Source organism: Chiloscyllium plagiosum, chromosome 25 (assembly GCF_004010195.1).
Source record: "Chiloscyllium plagiosum isolate BGI_BamShark_2017 chromosome 25, ASM401019v2, whole genome shotgun sequence".
Taxonomy (NCBI): domain Eukaryota; kingdom Metazoa; phylum Chordata; class Chondrichthyes; order Orectolobiformes; family Hemiscylliidae; genus Chiloscyllium; species Chiloscyllium plagiosum.
Window position 1 is genome coordinate 25,813,309 of NC_057734.1, and position 17,415 is coordinate 25,830,723.

General features: G+C 40.6%; 1 protein-coding gene across 1 annotated transcript; it reads left to right on the forward strand.

Annotated features, from left to right (window-relative positions):
- The first annotated feature begins 3,272 nt into the window (after positions 1-3,272).
- On the forward strand, positions 3,273-14,083 carry LOC122562682 (C-factor-like). The gene is made up of 6 exons (XM_043715754.1): positions 3,273-3,541; positions 5,221-5,272; positions 7,838-8,025; positions 9,062-9,202; positions 12,737-12,847; positions 13,618-14,083. Exons 1-6 carry the CDS (start codon positions 3,395-3,397, stop codon positions 13,729-13,731), a joined length of 753 nt encoding a protein of 250 aa, XP_043571689.1. The 5' UTR covers positions 3,273-3,394; the 3' UTR covers positions 13,732-14,083.
- Positions 14,084-17,415: the final 3,332 nt, after the last annotated feature.

Consider the following 17,415-nt stretch of genomic DNA (forward strand, 5'->3'; position numbering starts at 1 on the left):
CAAGTTTTACACCTTCTCTAGTAGGTACATCCACATACTGAATCAGAAAATTGTCTTGTATGCACTTAAGAAATTCCTCTCCATCTAAACCTTTAACACTATGACAGTCCCAGTAAATGTTTGGAAAGTTAAAATCCCCTCCCATAACTACCCTATTATTCTTACAGATAGCTGAGATCTCCTTACATGTTTGTTTCTCAATTTCCCTCTGACTATTAGGGGGTCTATAATACAATCCCAATAAGGTGATCATCCCTTTCTTATTTCTCAGTTCCACCCAAATAACTTTCTTGGATGTATTTCCAGGAATATTTCCCAAGAGTAGGTCAGGTTTTGCACCTTATCTAATAGGTACAGTAGGTCAGGTTTTGCACCTTATCTAATAGGTACATCCATATACTGAATCAGAAAATTTTCATACACACTTAACAAATTCCTCTCCATCTAAACCCTGAACATTATGGCAGTTCCAGTCTGTGTTTGGAAAGATAAAATCCCCTATCATAACCACACAATTATTCTTACAGATAACCAAAATCTCCTTACAAATTTGTTTCTCCATTTCCGGCTGACCATTAGGGGATCTATAATACAATCCCAATAAGGTGATCATCCCTTTCTTATTTCTCAGTTCAACCCAAATAACTTCCCTGAATGTATTTCCAGGAATATCCTCCCTCAGCACAGCTGTAACGCTATGCTATCCCTAATCAAAAACGCCACTACCCCTCCTCTCTTGCACCCCCCTTTCTATCCTTCCTCTTGCATTTGTATCCTGGAACATTAAGCTGCCAGTCCTGTCCATCCCTGAGCCACATCTCTGTAATTGCTATGATATCCTAGTCCCATGTCCTGAGTTCATCTGCCTTCCCTGTTAGGCCTCTTGCATTGAAGTAAATGCAGTTTAATTTTTCAATCCTAACTTGTTCTCTGCTTTGTTCCTGCCTGCCCTGTCTGTTTGACTTGCTCCTTTCCCAACTGTACCAGTCTCAGATTGATCTCTTTCCTCACTATTTCCTTGGGTCCCACCACCTTACTAGTTTAAATCCTCCCGAGCAGCTCTAGCAAATCTCCCTGCCAGTATATCAATCCCTTTCCAATTCAGGTGCAATCCATCCTTCTTGTACAGGCAACTTCTAGTCCAGAAGAGATTCCAATGACCCAAAAATGTGTGAACCCTTGTCCCCCCTCATGCATTCATCTGGTCTATCCTGCTATTCCTACCCTCATTAGCTTGTAGCACTTAGTAATCCAGATGCGACTACCCTCGAGGACCTCCTTTTTAAATTCCTGCCTAACTTTCTATATTCTCTCTTCAGAATCTCATTCTTTTGCCATCCTATGTCATTAGTTCCAATGTGTACAATGTCCTGCTGATCACTCTGCCCTTTGAGAACATTCTGCACCCTCTCTGAGATATCCTTGACCTGGCACCAGGGAGGCAACACACAATTCTGATGTTTTGCTGCTGGCCTCTATGCCTCTGATTAGACAGTGCCCTATCACAATAGATTGCTTGAAACCTGACATAACCCTCATTACATTAGAGCCAGTCTCAATACCAGAAACTTGGCTGTTCATGCTACATTCCCCAAGAGTCCATCACCCCCTACATTTTCTAAAACAGCATATTGTTTGAAATGCAGATAGCCACAACGACTCCTGCACTACCTGCCTACCCCTCCTACTTTTCCTGGAGTTAACACATCCACCTGACTGTACCTCCGGCTTTTCTCCCTTCCTATAACTGCTGTCCATCACATCCTAACTCCTGTAAATTACTCATTGCCTCTAACTACTGCTCCAACCGATCCATGCGATTTGATAGGATTTGGAACCAAATACACTTCCTGCAGACATTATCATCAGGAACATGGAAACTCTCCCTAATCTCCCACATCCGACAGGAAGAGCACATCACTCTACCAAAGGCCAACTTTGCTCCTTCACAATCTACAAACCCAGAAAATACCACCATATTTTTGGTCTAAACATTTTAAACTTATAAATATAATAATTGTACCAGTTTCCACCATTTCCTCTGGCAGCTCATTTCGTACACCTTGGCTATTCACCCTATCCATCCCCCTCATGATTTCATACAAATTCAGTCGTCATACTCCAACAGTCCAAGAAAAATAGCTCCAGCCGATTCAGTCTCTCCCTATAACTCAAACCCTTCTTCACCATCTCGTCTACATGCAACTCCATTTTCAAGGAACTATGAACCTGCACCCCAAGATCTCCTTGTTCGGAAACACTCCGCATTCTTATTAGGTGTATAAGTCATGCCCTACCAAAATGCAGCACCTCACTTTTGTCTAAATTAAATCTGCCACTCTCAGCCTATTTGCCCATCTGATCAAGGTCTTGTACTTTGAGGTAAATTTCCTTGCTATCCACTACGCCACCAATTTTGGTGTTATCTGCAAACTTACATACCATAGCTCCTACATTCACATCCCAATTGTTTATGTAAATAACAAAAAGTAGAACATCCGATCCTTGTGGCATACTGCAGGTCACAGGCTTCCAGTCCAAAAAGCAACCCTCTACCACAATCCACTCTCTCCTACCTTTGAGCCAATTGCTTGTCACTGAGGTAGTCCATAATCATACACACTCACGACCCCTTGGATGTACCACTGTATTGGATACAGAATGGGGGGTAGGGGTCCGTGCTGAGAGCTATCCCATGATCTTGCTACACTTCCCCATGATCTCCAACCTAAGGTGGGTATCATGGGGGGACCCCTGCCACCTTTTAAACCCCCTGCGATTCCGATCCATCTCAGAATATCCCGGCAATGGCTATTTGTTCCAGGAATGGGGAGTGGTAGGAGAGGGCTAGTCTCAAATAGGAAGGGTGCCTTACAGCCAGGATGGGTAGTTAATGATTTTCCTGCTCCTCGGATGCTGCCTGACCTGCTGTGCTTTTCCAGCACCACTCTAATCTAAACTCTGGATAGTCAATGAGGTGAGTTTGGTAAGATGCAGCAAGAAAGTCTGTTAGAGGCCTAGAAACCTTCAACAAAACTGACAGCAAAACCAAAACTAAACTGTGAGGTTCACCTCAGTGCTGCTACCCTTCAGGGGACAGTGGGGAGAAGTTAATGAATAGCCTTATTGCTGAAGATTTGGAATAAAAAAATACACTTTTTGGGGATTCTAAAGGATACTGGACCATGACTTGAGGTGGAGGAAGATGCAAATACAGAGAGAAGAAAAAACGCTGAGGTGTATTCCGAACTGAAGCTCTGCGTGTTTGTAGTTACTGGTGAAGTTCCTCCCCCTTGCTGCTGCTATTATCGTGCGGGCAGTGAGTCACTTGGCTTTGACTGTGTGTGTCTCGCAGCGCTGCCGGGCGGAGAGCGGAGGACCGCGGGCCACAGCAATGCAGAGCTGGGCGCTGAGCTCGGTCCTGGTGACTGGCGCGAACCGTGGCCTCGGCCTGGAGCTAGTCCACCAGCTGGCGAGGGCTGAACGGCCTCCCCGCTACCTGCTGGCCGGCTGCAGGGACCCCCAGAGCACACGAGCACAGGTCAGTACTGGGTCTCGGCTTCCTTCTGACCTTTCCACATTGTCAATCTTTTCTTTTAACCTGTCCGAGAACTGTGATACAAATAATTTTTTTAAAGTTTTGTTTACTCGCTGGAAAGAAAATTACAAATCGACGGAAATGGTCGGGAATCACTGCCGTGTTCAGAGTTGTAATAAATATCCCAACAGATTTTTAAGCGGTATTTCCGGTTATTGTGTTGCCACAAAATACTTCATTCTGTTGGACTTTGCTGTCAGTTTAAGTAATCAGTCAGCCATCGGGCCCCACAACATCCTCCACGCCCTTTGGGAAAACTGGACGGTGGATCTTGTTGGACGGTTCACAAAATCCCTGCAGTCTGGAAGTGGGCCATTCAAAGAGCATCCCACCCAGACATACCCTGTCCCTGCGTTTCCCGCGTAGCCTGCACACTATGGGCAATTTATAGCATGGACAACCTACCTAATCTGTCCACATGTGAACAATGGGAGAAAACCAGCATAGTTATCAGAAACTCTCGCAGACACAGGGAGAATGTGCAAATACAGGCAGTCACCCAAGGGTGAAATCGAACCCAGGTCCCTGGTGCTGTGAGGCCACCATGACACCCTCTGAACATGATGTCAGTCGGCAAATTGTTTCCTCACCAGAACTTTCGAATGAGTACTAACATCTAGCTCCATGCTGATAAGAGCGTTCCCAGCCAAATCCTTCCTACACACCTGCTAAGGAAGAAACTGAAAGAAATTTCATTTTTTTTTAAAGATTCATTCCAAGTAGCTGTATGACATAGGAATCATGTGATATGATTTAATCCTAGGAATGCACGCCAATATTAATATACACTCCAGTTGGAAGACTGCCAATTGGGTGAAATATAGTTTTTGGTATGCTGAAATATATTCGTCTTCCACTGTTAATGATTTGAGTGTCACAGACTGGCACATCTTAAGGTCTGAGATTATATTTAAAGGGATGTACTAAAGCTGGGGCAACTTCTGTCTCAAGTTTTTCGACAATAGGAAACAGAGCGGCTGGAAACTGGTTAAAAACCCTCAGGATATATGGTTAACATGCAATAACACATAACTGATTTATAAAATCATCTGATCAAAAATTTAGTGAGTAACATATTGTCTTGGAACAATTGATTTGGTGTGAACCTTATATTGTGTCAAGTTTGAACAGTCATGCTGTATACTTTTATAAACTTTATGGATAAAGTGTATTTTGGAAAAAAATTGGACAAAATAATTTTTTACATCAAGGTTAGTGCAATATGAAACTTTTTTCCTCAAAACCCATGATGTTGCATTAATTGAAGCTTTTTACCATAAATGTTGATGGATCCTTGTAAGGTAAGGATGCTAAGACACAGAGCAAGAGTGGATAAACGGAGCTTCGTGTATAAATAAGCCCTGATTTAGTTGATCATTGGATCAGGCTCAAGGACCTGATTGACCTATTAACGCTTGCACACACGTTAACTTCAATTCACCAACAGACTTTGTCTCTTGGCCACAGACTCCATGGGATGGGGGTGGGGTGGTGGTTATTTTACCAAATTCTGGAGCAGGCTCACAAGGCCCAGTAACCACTTCCTGTACCTATTTCTTATATTCATATGTATTTCTTAAGAGGATTTTTGACTTGAATGTCTAAGTCTCTGTTCTCAATAGGATCTCATGAACCTAGCAAAGAGCTTCCCAAACATAAAAGTGCTTAAGTTGGGTGAGTATTATTGATGCTTTAGTGATTTTAATACAAAACGTATTGTAAATTTTCCTACACACTGAATTTTTTAACTGAGGGCTCCATCTTAAACTTAAACATTCATACATGTAAAAATGTTTATTTATATATACATAAATGAATATCATCTTTGTCAGGAAGCAAATTTATACATTGAACTTACTAGTTTAATGTAAGTACATAATGAAATTCATGTCAGAGTCATAGAGTTTTTACAGTACAGAAAGAACCTCCGAAGAGTAACCCACCCATACCTATTTCCTTCTGACTAATGCACCTAACACTATGAGCAATTTAGCACGGCCAATTCACCTGACCTGCACATCTTTGGATTGAGGGAGGAAACTGGAGCACCCGAAGGAAACCCATGCAGACTCAGGGAGAATGTGCAAACTCCACACAGACAGTTGCCCAAGGCTGGAATTGTACCTGGGTCCCTGGCACTGTGACAGCAGTACTGAGCCACCACAAGAGTCAGGTAGCACTCGCTCCATAGCCTTGATGCAATGCCATTTCAAATGTTCATCTAAATATACCTTAACTGTGTTGAAGGTTCACATCTTTTATGCAGTGAGTTCCAGAATTGCACAACCCTCTGGGCGAAAAAAATGTCTCATCTTTTATTCAATAAATACACATACTCATATTAGTGATACTAATGGTATTAATGATTAGCTGAATTTATGACATTGGCTTTTTGGAGACAGGTAAGTTAAATTAATACTTAGCCCTATGATGTTGGGATGAGTATAGAGAATCTTTTTAAAAGAGCACGGGTGAACAATTGCATACTATTGACAAGTACCTTAAAACCTTATCGAACATTGTTCTTTAGTTCATTTCCTATCTCCCTTCAGTCCCTCTCTCATTTCACTTTGTCTTTGAGACCCATCATTGACCTCTTGACACTATTCTCACTAAGCAGTTGACCACAAAACTTAGTTTCCTGGTCCCTGTGCTGGCTAATGTTGTTAGTAGTTCTTTCTCTTTACGTTATTCCTTGTAATTGCATGTTGATTATGGATATTAAGTGGTGATTCGTTTGAACCCATTTTAAATAATGAGACTAAAACTGTGGTTGTTAGGTTAATGGGTGTGTGCTTGCAGTTTTCAACTCTGCAAATAAATGTAAAAGCAGATAAAGATTGGTTCTTATTTTTATGACTAACTTTCGAAAACAGAACATGGTAACAGAATAGTCTGAAATTAAATGTTGGAAGCTAAGGAAAAAAAGACAAAACTATAAACATAATAACCACCGTGGGAATAGTAGAAAGTAAGTGTAAATTGATAGGATATGATTATGCTCAGTTGTCATAAAACTCATTAGCCACGATGTGGAGGTGCTGGTATTGGACTGGATTGGACGAAGTCAGAAGTCACATGACAACAAGTTATAGTCCAACATGTTTATTTCGCCTAAAGAAGGAGCAGCACTCCAAAAGTTGTTGGACTATAACCTAGTGTCATATGACTTCTGATTTTGTCATAAAACTTGGCAAATTGCTAAGACTAATGAAACAGGTTTACATTTGTTTATTTTCCTGCTCACACAAGGATAGCTAGTCTTATCACAGTGAGGTGTAAACCCAACTATGCAGAGTTACAGCCATCTCCAAGCATTATTCAAGATATTACAGTATTCCCAACACACACAAGTTGTACAGTCACAGAAGGAGCCCCATCAGTCCAACTTGTTTGCACTGACCAGGTATCCTAAACTGGTCTAGCCCCACTTGCCAATCATTGGCCCATATCCCTCTAAAACTTTACTATTCATGTACCTATCCAGATGCCTTTTTAAATGCTGTAGTTTGTACCAGTCTCCACCAATTCCTCTGGTAGCTTGTTCCATACACGCACATATTGTTCTCTCACAGTGTACACAGTTATGGTGTGTATTTCACCGAAGGCTGTGTTATCCTGCTGAAAGTGTGGCTCCTAGACTCTTAATCTCCAATTGTACATCACAGACTCTAAAATCCTTACAATGTGGAAGCAGGCCATTTGGCCCATCAAGTTCAAATTACGTTATTTGTTACCATCACTAACTTCATTTAATTAAAATATAAAGCTACTGAACCATACAGAACAGTAAGGCCCCAACATTTGCCAACATGTATCTGTATAAATCTGCATGGATATTCTTAGGGCATAATTAACTGGTCCTATGCTTAGAGATCTCATCTAGATATGCATTCATAAAGACATCAGGGAGTAGGATCAGCTTGGCAATGTCACCTGGAACACTTGTTTAGAGGTGTGTGTGCATCAATAGTGGCTACTTGTTGGGAAACTGTAGATAACAAGTTCTTCTGCAGTCATAAATATGCAAGACAGTAATCCCTTTTAGCATAATTCAACTAAAAATTTACATTTACATGTAAATGCTTACATTCCAAGAATTCAACTTGCAAAGTAACAGGAGTGTTGGAAGTGCCAAGTATCTGTGTCACTTGTACTGCATTGTGATGAGTTGCATTAGAAATGAGAAAATGCAGTATAAACATACAAGTTAACCCTTTATTTTGTGATGTTTCAAAGATGTTGATGATTTTGGCAGCATTCAAGAGTGTGCTTCTCAGGCTGAGAAGATATTGGAAAACAATGGCCTAAATCTGCTCATAAATAATGCTGGCGCCAGCTATAGTGGAGCCCTTAATGAAATTACTCCTGAATCAATGATGAACAGTTACAGAACCAATGTTGTTGGACCAATGATGCTAACCAAGGTAATGCCATTTTTTTTTGTATTTGTTCAAGTTATAAAGCCATGACCTTACTTTTGACCTGGACCATATGGTTATTCTTCCTTACAGAAAGTATTTTATAGCTAACCACAACTATGCATAATACAATTGAAATCCTCACCTACTTAATCAAGTCATAATTAGTAATCATTGAAATAGGTTGTTCAGATGGGATGGAAGGGAATATACTCTCAACTAGAGGGGTTGGCTGTGAAGGATAAACAGCATCTTCCAAAGTATGCTGCCTTTTCTCCTGCCCACTCTTTCCCCAAACTATGTTGCTTACTAAGAAGATCAGTTGTCCTTTGTTTATATATGATATGTCATATGATAGGTATGGACTCAAGTGGGTATAAGATGATGGGTTGTCCTATCTGATGGCCGTCATTCCTCCCTCCTCTACCACCACCACCCCACGGAAATACATCTCGCACAGACATGTAATACCCAGGCCACTGGCTCTATCCCTTTCTCTCCGTGGATGCTGCCAGAAAAACTGAACTTCCTCAGCATTTTCTATTTTAATTTTAGATTTTCAGCATTCACATTTCTTTGCCTTTTGTCTCCCCCAGATATCAGTAAAGATTGGTTTGGCAAATGCAAGGTATCAATGTCTTTGCACTTAAAGGGTCAAGCTTGGTTGAGAAAAGAAGTGCTGTGTAAAATGTGCAAAGCTTCTATAAATACGCTGCAGAATATTTCAGATGTATTTTTGTCTTGTCTGGTCATATCTCTTTTAAAGTTATTTTTGACTCCTGGTAATTGAACGTACTGATGAGAAGAATATAGCAGTGACAGATGAAGTTATCCTTTGTTATCCTCATTCATTGTCATTATTGTTTAGCACTCCACATCTCATTAACATGCTTTATAAAGTTTTTGAGCTTAACCTGAAAGAGGTTCACCTGTGGTAATGCCCCATTATAACTTTTTAAAATTTTCAAATGAAATCATTTTTCAGTAAAGCAACTCCAACTTCTATTTTTCACTAATGCTGTCACTCCTCTTTATTCTGCAGGTTTTGCTCCCATCTTTGCAAAAAGCAGCATGCCTGAATGATGAATTTAAAGCAGCAGTTATCAACATGTCCTCGATAATGGCCTCCTTAGAGCTGTTTAATGACAAAAGTGGGACTGCATACGCCTATCGGGCCAGTAAGGTCAGTATACTCCAACACACAATAAAAATGATGAGTCAGAAATAAAAAGGACTGCCTGTATAAAGGAACTTACAATTTATCAGTTGTACTGGTTATTGTCTATACCTCTTTCAAGACATGAAAAGAACTTCTCTTTTTTGTCTGCATGAGGTGCTAGGTAATAATTGTTCTGCTTGATTGTGCTACTGATGATAAAACTGTTTGTATTTCTTTCATGATATGGAAATACTGGTTTGACGGGGGTGGACAAAGTTAAAAATTACACAACACCAGGTTATAGTCCTTATTTGGAAGTCCAAATAAACCTGTTGGACTATAAACTGGTGGTGTGTATTTCTTTCAGACAACCTCAGCATCCACTGATGCAACGTAGTTAGATATAATGGAATTCATTTACTTTTCTTAACATGTCTGAACCTTGCCCTCAGGCATGGTAGCTTTTTTGGTTTCCAAATTCAATGTTTCCTTTAGTGAAATTGCTACTTAAGAATTGTTATGATTGGATCTCCTGTACCTAGCACCCCAAACACACTTTAGAGACTTCATCTCATTGGTCTGGCATTCAGTTCAGCCCTGGATTCAATCAGTCAGTATCAAAGTGAACCACTTGTCCTTGAAGCTGTTTTCTGAAAATGTTATCACATTACTGTAACAACTGAAAGTGTATGCCGGTAGACAAAATATGTTAAATGTTAAATGCCACAGGCTAAGTCGGATCATGGAGAACAGAAGCAGCAAGTAATGATAAACGTGAACGTTTAAATCAAAGTTTAAGTGCTGTTGATTCTTTTGTAAAGATATCAAAACCTACAAATCGCACACCATCAATTCACCATAATAATACCAGATATTAGAAATTATATAGACTTGACACTAGGACAGGAACTATTGGCAGAAACAGTTGAAAGATTTAAGTCTAGATTAGAGTAGTGCTGGACCTGAAAGATTTAAGTGCAAAGGCAAATAAACAGTTGAAGTGTAGGAGGAATAAGGGTTACGGGAAGATTAAAGGACAGTAGGATTAATCTTGGAATGTTACTGCTATAGGTACAGTGACCAAAATTTTACAGTCAACAGTGAGGCAAGGTTGGTCACTGCTGACTGTGAAGAAAACTGTCCACAAAGATGTAACAACCTTCATGTTGGAAATTTCCATTTCAGTTTGAGTCTTCTGCCAAATCAAGACAATGTCTTTACATTTCTCACCAGTGATGCCAACAAACTGGTATACAACTAATCAAGTTGAAATACTGTGTTCACAGACCGTAAAACAGGAAGTTTAAAAGCCTTCACTTTTTATGAAAGTTTCAGGTAGTTAACTAACTATGATTTGTGTTAAAATGGAAGCTAAAATGAAGAGGAAAACAAGGTAATTATTGCATTAATATGGTTGATTCTTATATGCTCTCAGAAATGGTCTAGCAAGCCTCTCAATTTATAGGCAGTTAGCGATGGGCAACCCTACCAGTGATTTCTGAGTGCCACTTTTAAATAGAAAAATTACATCTCATTCAACAGGATGCAACTTTGTTGAGGATTGTTACAGTCAGACAAAGCATTAGAGTGAAAGTTCTTCTTATTTCACGATTGTGTTAGAAATTGCACAGTATGGGAACCAGGTCAGTGCACTAATGGTGAAGTGTAAACACAGTGATATACAGATAGTGCAGAAATCTAGACAGTTATGTCCAGGCCTCTGAAGTTGCTATCAATTCCAGTAAATAAAAATGACAAATACTAACTTTTTTTTTGTTATTATAGCAAAACTGGGCAATTGAGCGACAGGGCCCAAAACCCTGCCGAATCTGGCAGCACTATGTCACAGGAGTTATAGAACATAGAACATTATAACGCAGTACAGGCCCTTTGGCCCTCGATGTTGCGCTGGCCTGTGAAACCAATCTGAAGCCCATCTAAGCTACGCTATTCCATTATCCTCAATATATTTATGCAATGACCATTTTAAATGCCCGTAAAATTGGTGAACATTATAACGCAGTACAGGCCCTTTGGCCCTCGATGGTTTCACAGGCCAGCGCAACAATCTGAAGCCCATCTAAGCTACGCTATTCCATTATCCTCAATATATTTATGCAATGACCATTTTAAATGCCCGTAGAATTGGTGAGTCTACTACTGGTGCAGGCAGGGCATTCCACAGTCCTACTACTCTCCTGAGTAAAGAACCTACCTCTGACATCTATATCTATCACCCCTCAATGTAAAGCTATGTCCCTCGTGCTAGCCATCACCATCCAAGGAAAAAGGCTCTCACTGTCCACCCTATCTAATCCTCTGATCATCTTATATGTCTCTATTAAATAACCTCTTAACCTTCTTCTCTGTAGCGAAAACAGCCTCAAGTCCATCAGCCTTTCCTCATAAGATCTTCCCTCCATATCAGGCAACATTCTGGTAAACCTCCTCTGCACCCTTTCCAATGCTGCCATATCCTTCCTATAATGCAGCGACCAGAACTGAATGCAATACTCCAACTGCGTTTGCACCAGAGTTTTGTATAGCTGCAACACGACCTCATGGCTCTGAAACTCGATCCCTTTGCCAATAAAAGCTAACACACCGTATGCTGCCTTAACAACCCTATCAACCTGGGTGGCAACTTTCAGGAACTAATGCAAATGGACACAGATCTCTCAGCTCATCCACACACCCAAGAATCTTACCATTAGCCCAGTACTCTGTATTCCTCTTACTCCTTTCAAAGTGAATCACGTCACACTTTTTTCTGCATTAAACTCCATTGGCCACCTCTCAGCTCAGCTCTGCAGCTTATCTATGTCCCTCCATAACCTGTAACGTCCTTCCGCACTGTCCACAACTCCACTGACTTTAATATCATCTGCAAATGTACTAATCCATCATTCTATGCTCTCATCTAAGTTATTTATAAAAATGACAAACAGATTTTTGCGGTATACCACTAGTAACTGAACTCCAAGATGAACACTTCCCGTCAACCACCATCTTCTGTCTTTCAGCTAGCAAATTTCTGACCCAAACTGCTAAATCACCCTCAATCCTATCCTGTTTCCAAAGTCAGAATCTACAAAATGTTATATGGATTCTGCTGACTCTCAGTGCCAGGAATCCACATTAAATTCCAGTATTGGGTGACTGTGTAGAGTTTGTACGTTCTTCCCGTGTCTGCGTGAGTTTCTGCTAGGTGCTCATGTTTTCTTCCACAGTACAAAGATGTAGAGGTTTGTTGGATTGACCATGCTAAATTACCCTGTAGTGTTCAGGGATATGTAGGCTAGGTGGATTAGCAACGGTAAATGCTGGCTTATGGGGATAGGATGGGGGTTTGGGTCTGAGTGGGATCTCTTTAGAGGGTCAGTGCAGACCTGATAGGCCAAATGGCTTTTATCTGCATTGTAGGGGTTCTGTGATTCTATACTCCTAGTTATCTTCTGTGATGTCTTTGAGGAAATCCATGGCTTAAGATTCACCTGAGATGGCTGTTGTTGATACTGTTATTAATGTTGTTGATTTTTATGATTTTTTTTTAACCAGACTGCATTGAATATGGTTACCAAGTGCTTGGCGAACGAATTAAAACCTCATGGAATCATCAGTGTTTCAATGCACCCTGGCTGGGTCCAAACAGATATGGGTGGTGAAAAAGTAAGGGAAATAAATAACTAAGATCAAGTCTCAAATTATAATCATTATAATGATGATCATATCTAGTGGACTGGGACATTGGGTGTTGCATCCTTTCTGAGTATTAGATCCTTTTTTTTGAAATTGCTATATCTAATTCTTGAATAGTTAATTTGCAGTATTATTTTTTAGTTAATTTTGTCACACTTTCCTCCTCCTCTCCCTTACCTCAAATTTTATTCTAATACCTGATGCCAAGAATAAACTCTCCAATTTCTTTGTTTCTTTTTAAAAATGCTGCTTTTGTCTCCCCTGATTATGGATTGTATGGTATAGGTTGTGGAATAATCCTGACTCAGGAAAATCCAAAGGCCTATGTTCTGTCCATATGTTCCTTGAAGGTTTTGGGCAAAATATCACCTTGTTACTACATCTTGTGTATTGTCCTCAGGCTGTTCTAGTGATGCCACAGTATCAGAGGAGGGGTAGAAGAGTTACTTAGTTCAGTTTTATCCAAGCTTTCTAGGTTTTGGCAACTTCAAACTGGTTTGAGAGTTGATCCAGCATTACCCACTCTTGGCAAAATAGATTCCACTCCCGAGCTGTGATGTTTTCCTCATTGACAAATATTAACATCCTGTCTGGCAGCCAGTCACTTTAAATTTCTCCTTCTTATTTTCACATTCCTCCATCTCTCACCACTCACTATCACTGTAAAAGACTAAGAAATTTATACTTTGTGTTTACTGTAATCCCTAAATTAACCTTTTTTTAAAATGTAATTTCATCAGGCACCACTAACGAAAGAGGAAAGTGTTCATGGAATTCTCCAAGCAGTGTCGAAGCTTTCAGCCAAAGATAGTGGATCGTTTCTAGACTGGAAAGGCCAGCATTTACCTTGGTGAAGAATAGCTTGCTGTGCAATGAGATATTAGCTTTGCTGTTAAAATGAATAAAGGCTACAGAAGATGACATTAGTAGTTACTGATGTTCAACAGTACTGAAATGCTTATGAAAATTACACTGTTTTTGATCTATACACAATTTTTAATGATTCACAAAATGATGACCTTATTAATCATGGAATCATACAGCACAAAAGAGGTCCATCAATGTACCACCAAAGCTATACTAAATCTACTCTAATTCCATTTTTCAGCACTCTGCTTGAATGTTTGACATTTAATGACATGAATTATTTGTGCATATTTGCTTTATAACCCTTCAATTCAATTAAATCCTGTAGTATTGTTCACATCAACGGTGTATATTCCTTGAGTTAACAGGGAGTTGGGTAGTTTGCAAGCACTGCTAGTGACAAGGCCATAACATATGATTCATAACAAGCCCAGCACTTAGGGAATTGGGAGTCCAATGGAAAGAGACAGTATGTAGATTAGATTAGATTACATTACAGTATGGAAACAGGCCCTTCGGCCCAACAAGTCCACACCGACCCGCCGAAGCGCAACCCACCCATACCCCTACATTTACCCCTATACCTAACACTACGGGCAATTTAGCATGGCCAATTCACCTGACCTGCACATCTTTGGACTGTGGGAGGAAACCGGAGCACCCGGAGGAAACCCACGCGGACACTGGGAGAACGTGCAAACTCCACACAGTCAGTCGCCTGAGTCGGGAATTGAACCCGGGTCTCTGGCGCTGTGAGGCAGCAGTGCTAGCCACCGTGCCGCCCACAATTATTGCAACAGAATGTTCCATTTGACATAGGGACATCAACTGAAGTGAGACTTATTAATTTCATGGACTATATTATTTTTGAATAACAATTAAAGAGTAATACAGCTCTTCATCTTTAATAGTGAGTCCCAAACAACAACTCTTCTTTCTTTGGAAATAATTGATCATTACTAAACAGTATAGAAATTATATTATACATGCCCATTTGGTTGTGACTTGGTATTATAACAGGCAAGATGTTGGTCAGGATAGACATAGTGAAGATAGGTTTTGTTTTACATGTAGTTGAGTGGAGGGGCAGTTGGGGCAGCTGACTCCTGGAGAAATCACTGAGGGACTATGCTGTTGCGTTTATTGCACTTTGTTATACCATCAGTGAGCCACCAATGTGAAAGACTTTCCCAAATAGTTTGCTCATACTTCAGATAGAAAATTGGGCCATGAGATGCACTGCTCGGTTGGGCCTCAGGTTGACTCTTTGATTTAACAATGATTGCATTGCTTTGTAGTCACACAGAAACATTTTGTTCTGTACTGCAAAAGGGTAGGAGAATGAGGCATTGCCACAAAATAACAGCATTACGATTGTCACCAGGTGAGGAAGCAAACCTGTATAATGCACAGCTAGTAACTGCAGATCAATAGAGTGAAAATTCTTGCTGTCTGAAATTATTGAGACTTTAGAATTGGGGAAAACAGTGAAAATGTGTATGAAACCCAGAACTCTGTCCTCCTTCTGAATATTACTGGGGAAAGCAATTAAACTGCTTCAGCAAACAAAGTCAGTCACCTACTTGTCAGTCAGCACAGATTGATTGCATGAATCAGGTCAGTCTATCAAAGACTTCAGAACTGCATGGACCTTGATTGCAACATGCAGTGAACTCCCTCTTATGGTTGGGTTTAAATCTTGTAGAATGTGACATAACTCTGCAACCTGTCTGGAGAAGCAGAGACTTATTGTGGGTGGTTCTTTAGAAATGTATGTATGTTTCCCACACACTGAAGGGCAAGAATTTGATGAGCATGTCTCCCGATTTAGTCGCCTTCTAGATTTAGTTGTATTTTCTCCTTCGTCATCTAGATGCTCCTCTTACAAGTTTGGAATTGCAGAACAATTCTGTCAATGAAGATTATGATGTAATATACACATTAAGAGCTTTTGAAGGCAGCAGTAACTAGAATCACTTCAAAATCATCCAAGGAGAATACCACAAATTAAAGCAATGAAAGCTTTCTGCAGCTTTACTGAAGAGCATCAGATGATCTCTAAAATGTCAGTGCACATGCTGTCTTCTTAAAGTAAATAGTGACTATCAAATAAATAATTAGGATATGTTTTGTGCACAATAGTAACTAACCAGAAGTTACAGTTTATGTAAGAACAAAGAATACACAAGTCCTATTTCAAGAGTTCAGTCAGAGATTAAGAAATAGGACTGCAACTGATAATCTGTCCAATACACTATTCAATGCAGAAACAGGTAAATGTGGTGAGAAAGTGAAGGAAGGGTTCAGATTCCTGCTGCATTATTATCACTTTTGGAGTAAGTGTTGCAACTGTAGGAAAGGCAATATCTAAACACCTGTGCCCAACAGAGTTTCATAAAAGACCTATTGACCTACCTCTTTTTCCTGTTAGCTAGCCAATCTTCTGTTCATGCTGATATGTTACATACCCTACACTATGAGCTCTTATTTTCCACAAAAACCTTTGATGAAACACCTTATCAAATCTTTTGGCCCCAGTTCTCTTGGAAATCTCAAACAACACATTCATCAGTTCCTTTATCCACAGCATCTCTTATTTATTCAAAGAATGGTAGTAAATTATTTTAACATGATTTCCCTATCACAAAGCCATGTTGACTGCCTGAAAACCTTGAATTTTTCTATGTGGCCTGTCATAATGATTTAATAATTGCTTCTGTCATTTTTCTATGTTCAGTGTTAAGCTGATTGGCCTGTAGTTTCCTACATTCTGGTTCCCTTGTTTCTTTGAATAAACATAGGACCTCAATACCTACTCACACTGGTATCGTAGGTATCATTGTGTATCACAACTTCTAGCCCATACTCTTTCCCCCTACAGAGACCTAGCTGTGACTAGGTAAAAACAAGGACTGCAGATGCTGGCAACCAGATTCTAGATTAGAGTGGTGCTGGAAAAACACAGCAGTTCAGGCAGCATCCAAGGAGCAGGGAAATCGATGTTTCGGGCAAAAGCCCTTCATCAAGAATAGAGGCAGAGTGCCTGCAGGGTGGAGAGATAAATGAGAGGAGGGTGGGGGTGGGGAGAAAGTAGCATAGAGTACAATAGGTGAATGGGGGTGGGAATGGAGGTGATGGGTCAGAGAGGAGGGTGGAGTGGATATGTGGAAAGATAGGCAGGCAGGACAAGTCATGGGAACAGTGCTGAGCTGGAATTTTGGAACTGGGGTGAGGGGGAAGGGGAAATGAGGAAACTGGTGAAGTCCACATTGATGCCCTGGGGTTGAAGTGTTCTGAGGCGTTCTTCCTCCAGGCGTCGGGTGGTGAGGGAGCGGCTGTGAAGGAGGCCCAGGACCTCTTTTCCTCGGCTGAGTGGGAGGGGGAGTTGAAATGTTGGGCCACAGGGTGGTGTGGTTGTTTGGTGCAGGTGTCCCAGAGATGTTCCCTAAAGCATTCTGCTAGGAGGCATCCAGTCTCCCCAATGTAGAGGAGACCGCATCGGGAGCAACAGATACAATAAATGATATTGGTGTATGTGCAGGTAAAACTTTGATGGATGTGGAAGGCTCCTTTGGGGCCTTGGATGGAGGTGAAGGAGGAGGTGTGGGCGCAAGTTTTGTAATTCCTGCATTGGCAGGGGAAGGTGCCAGGACGGGAGGGTGGGTTGTTGG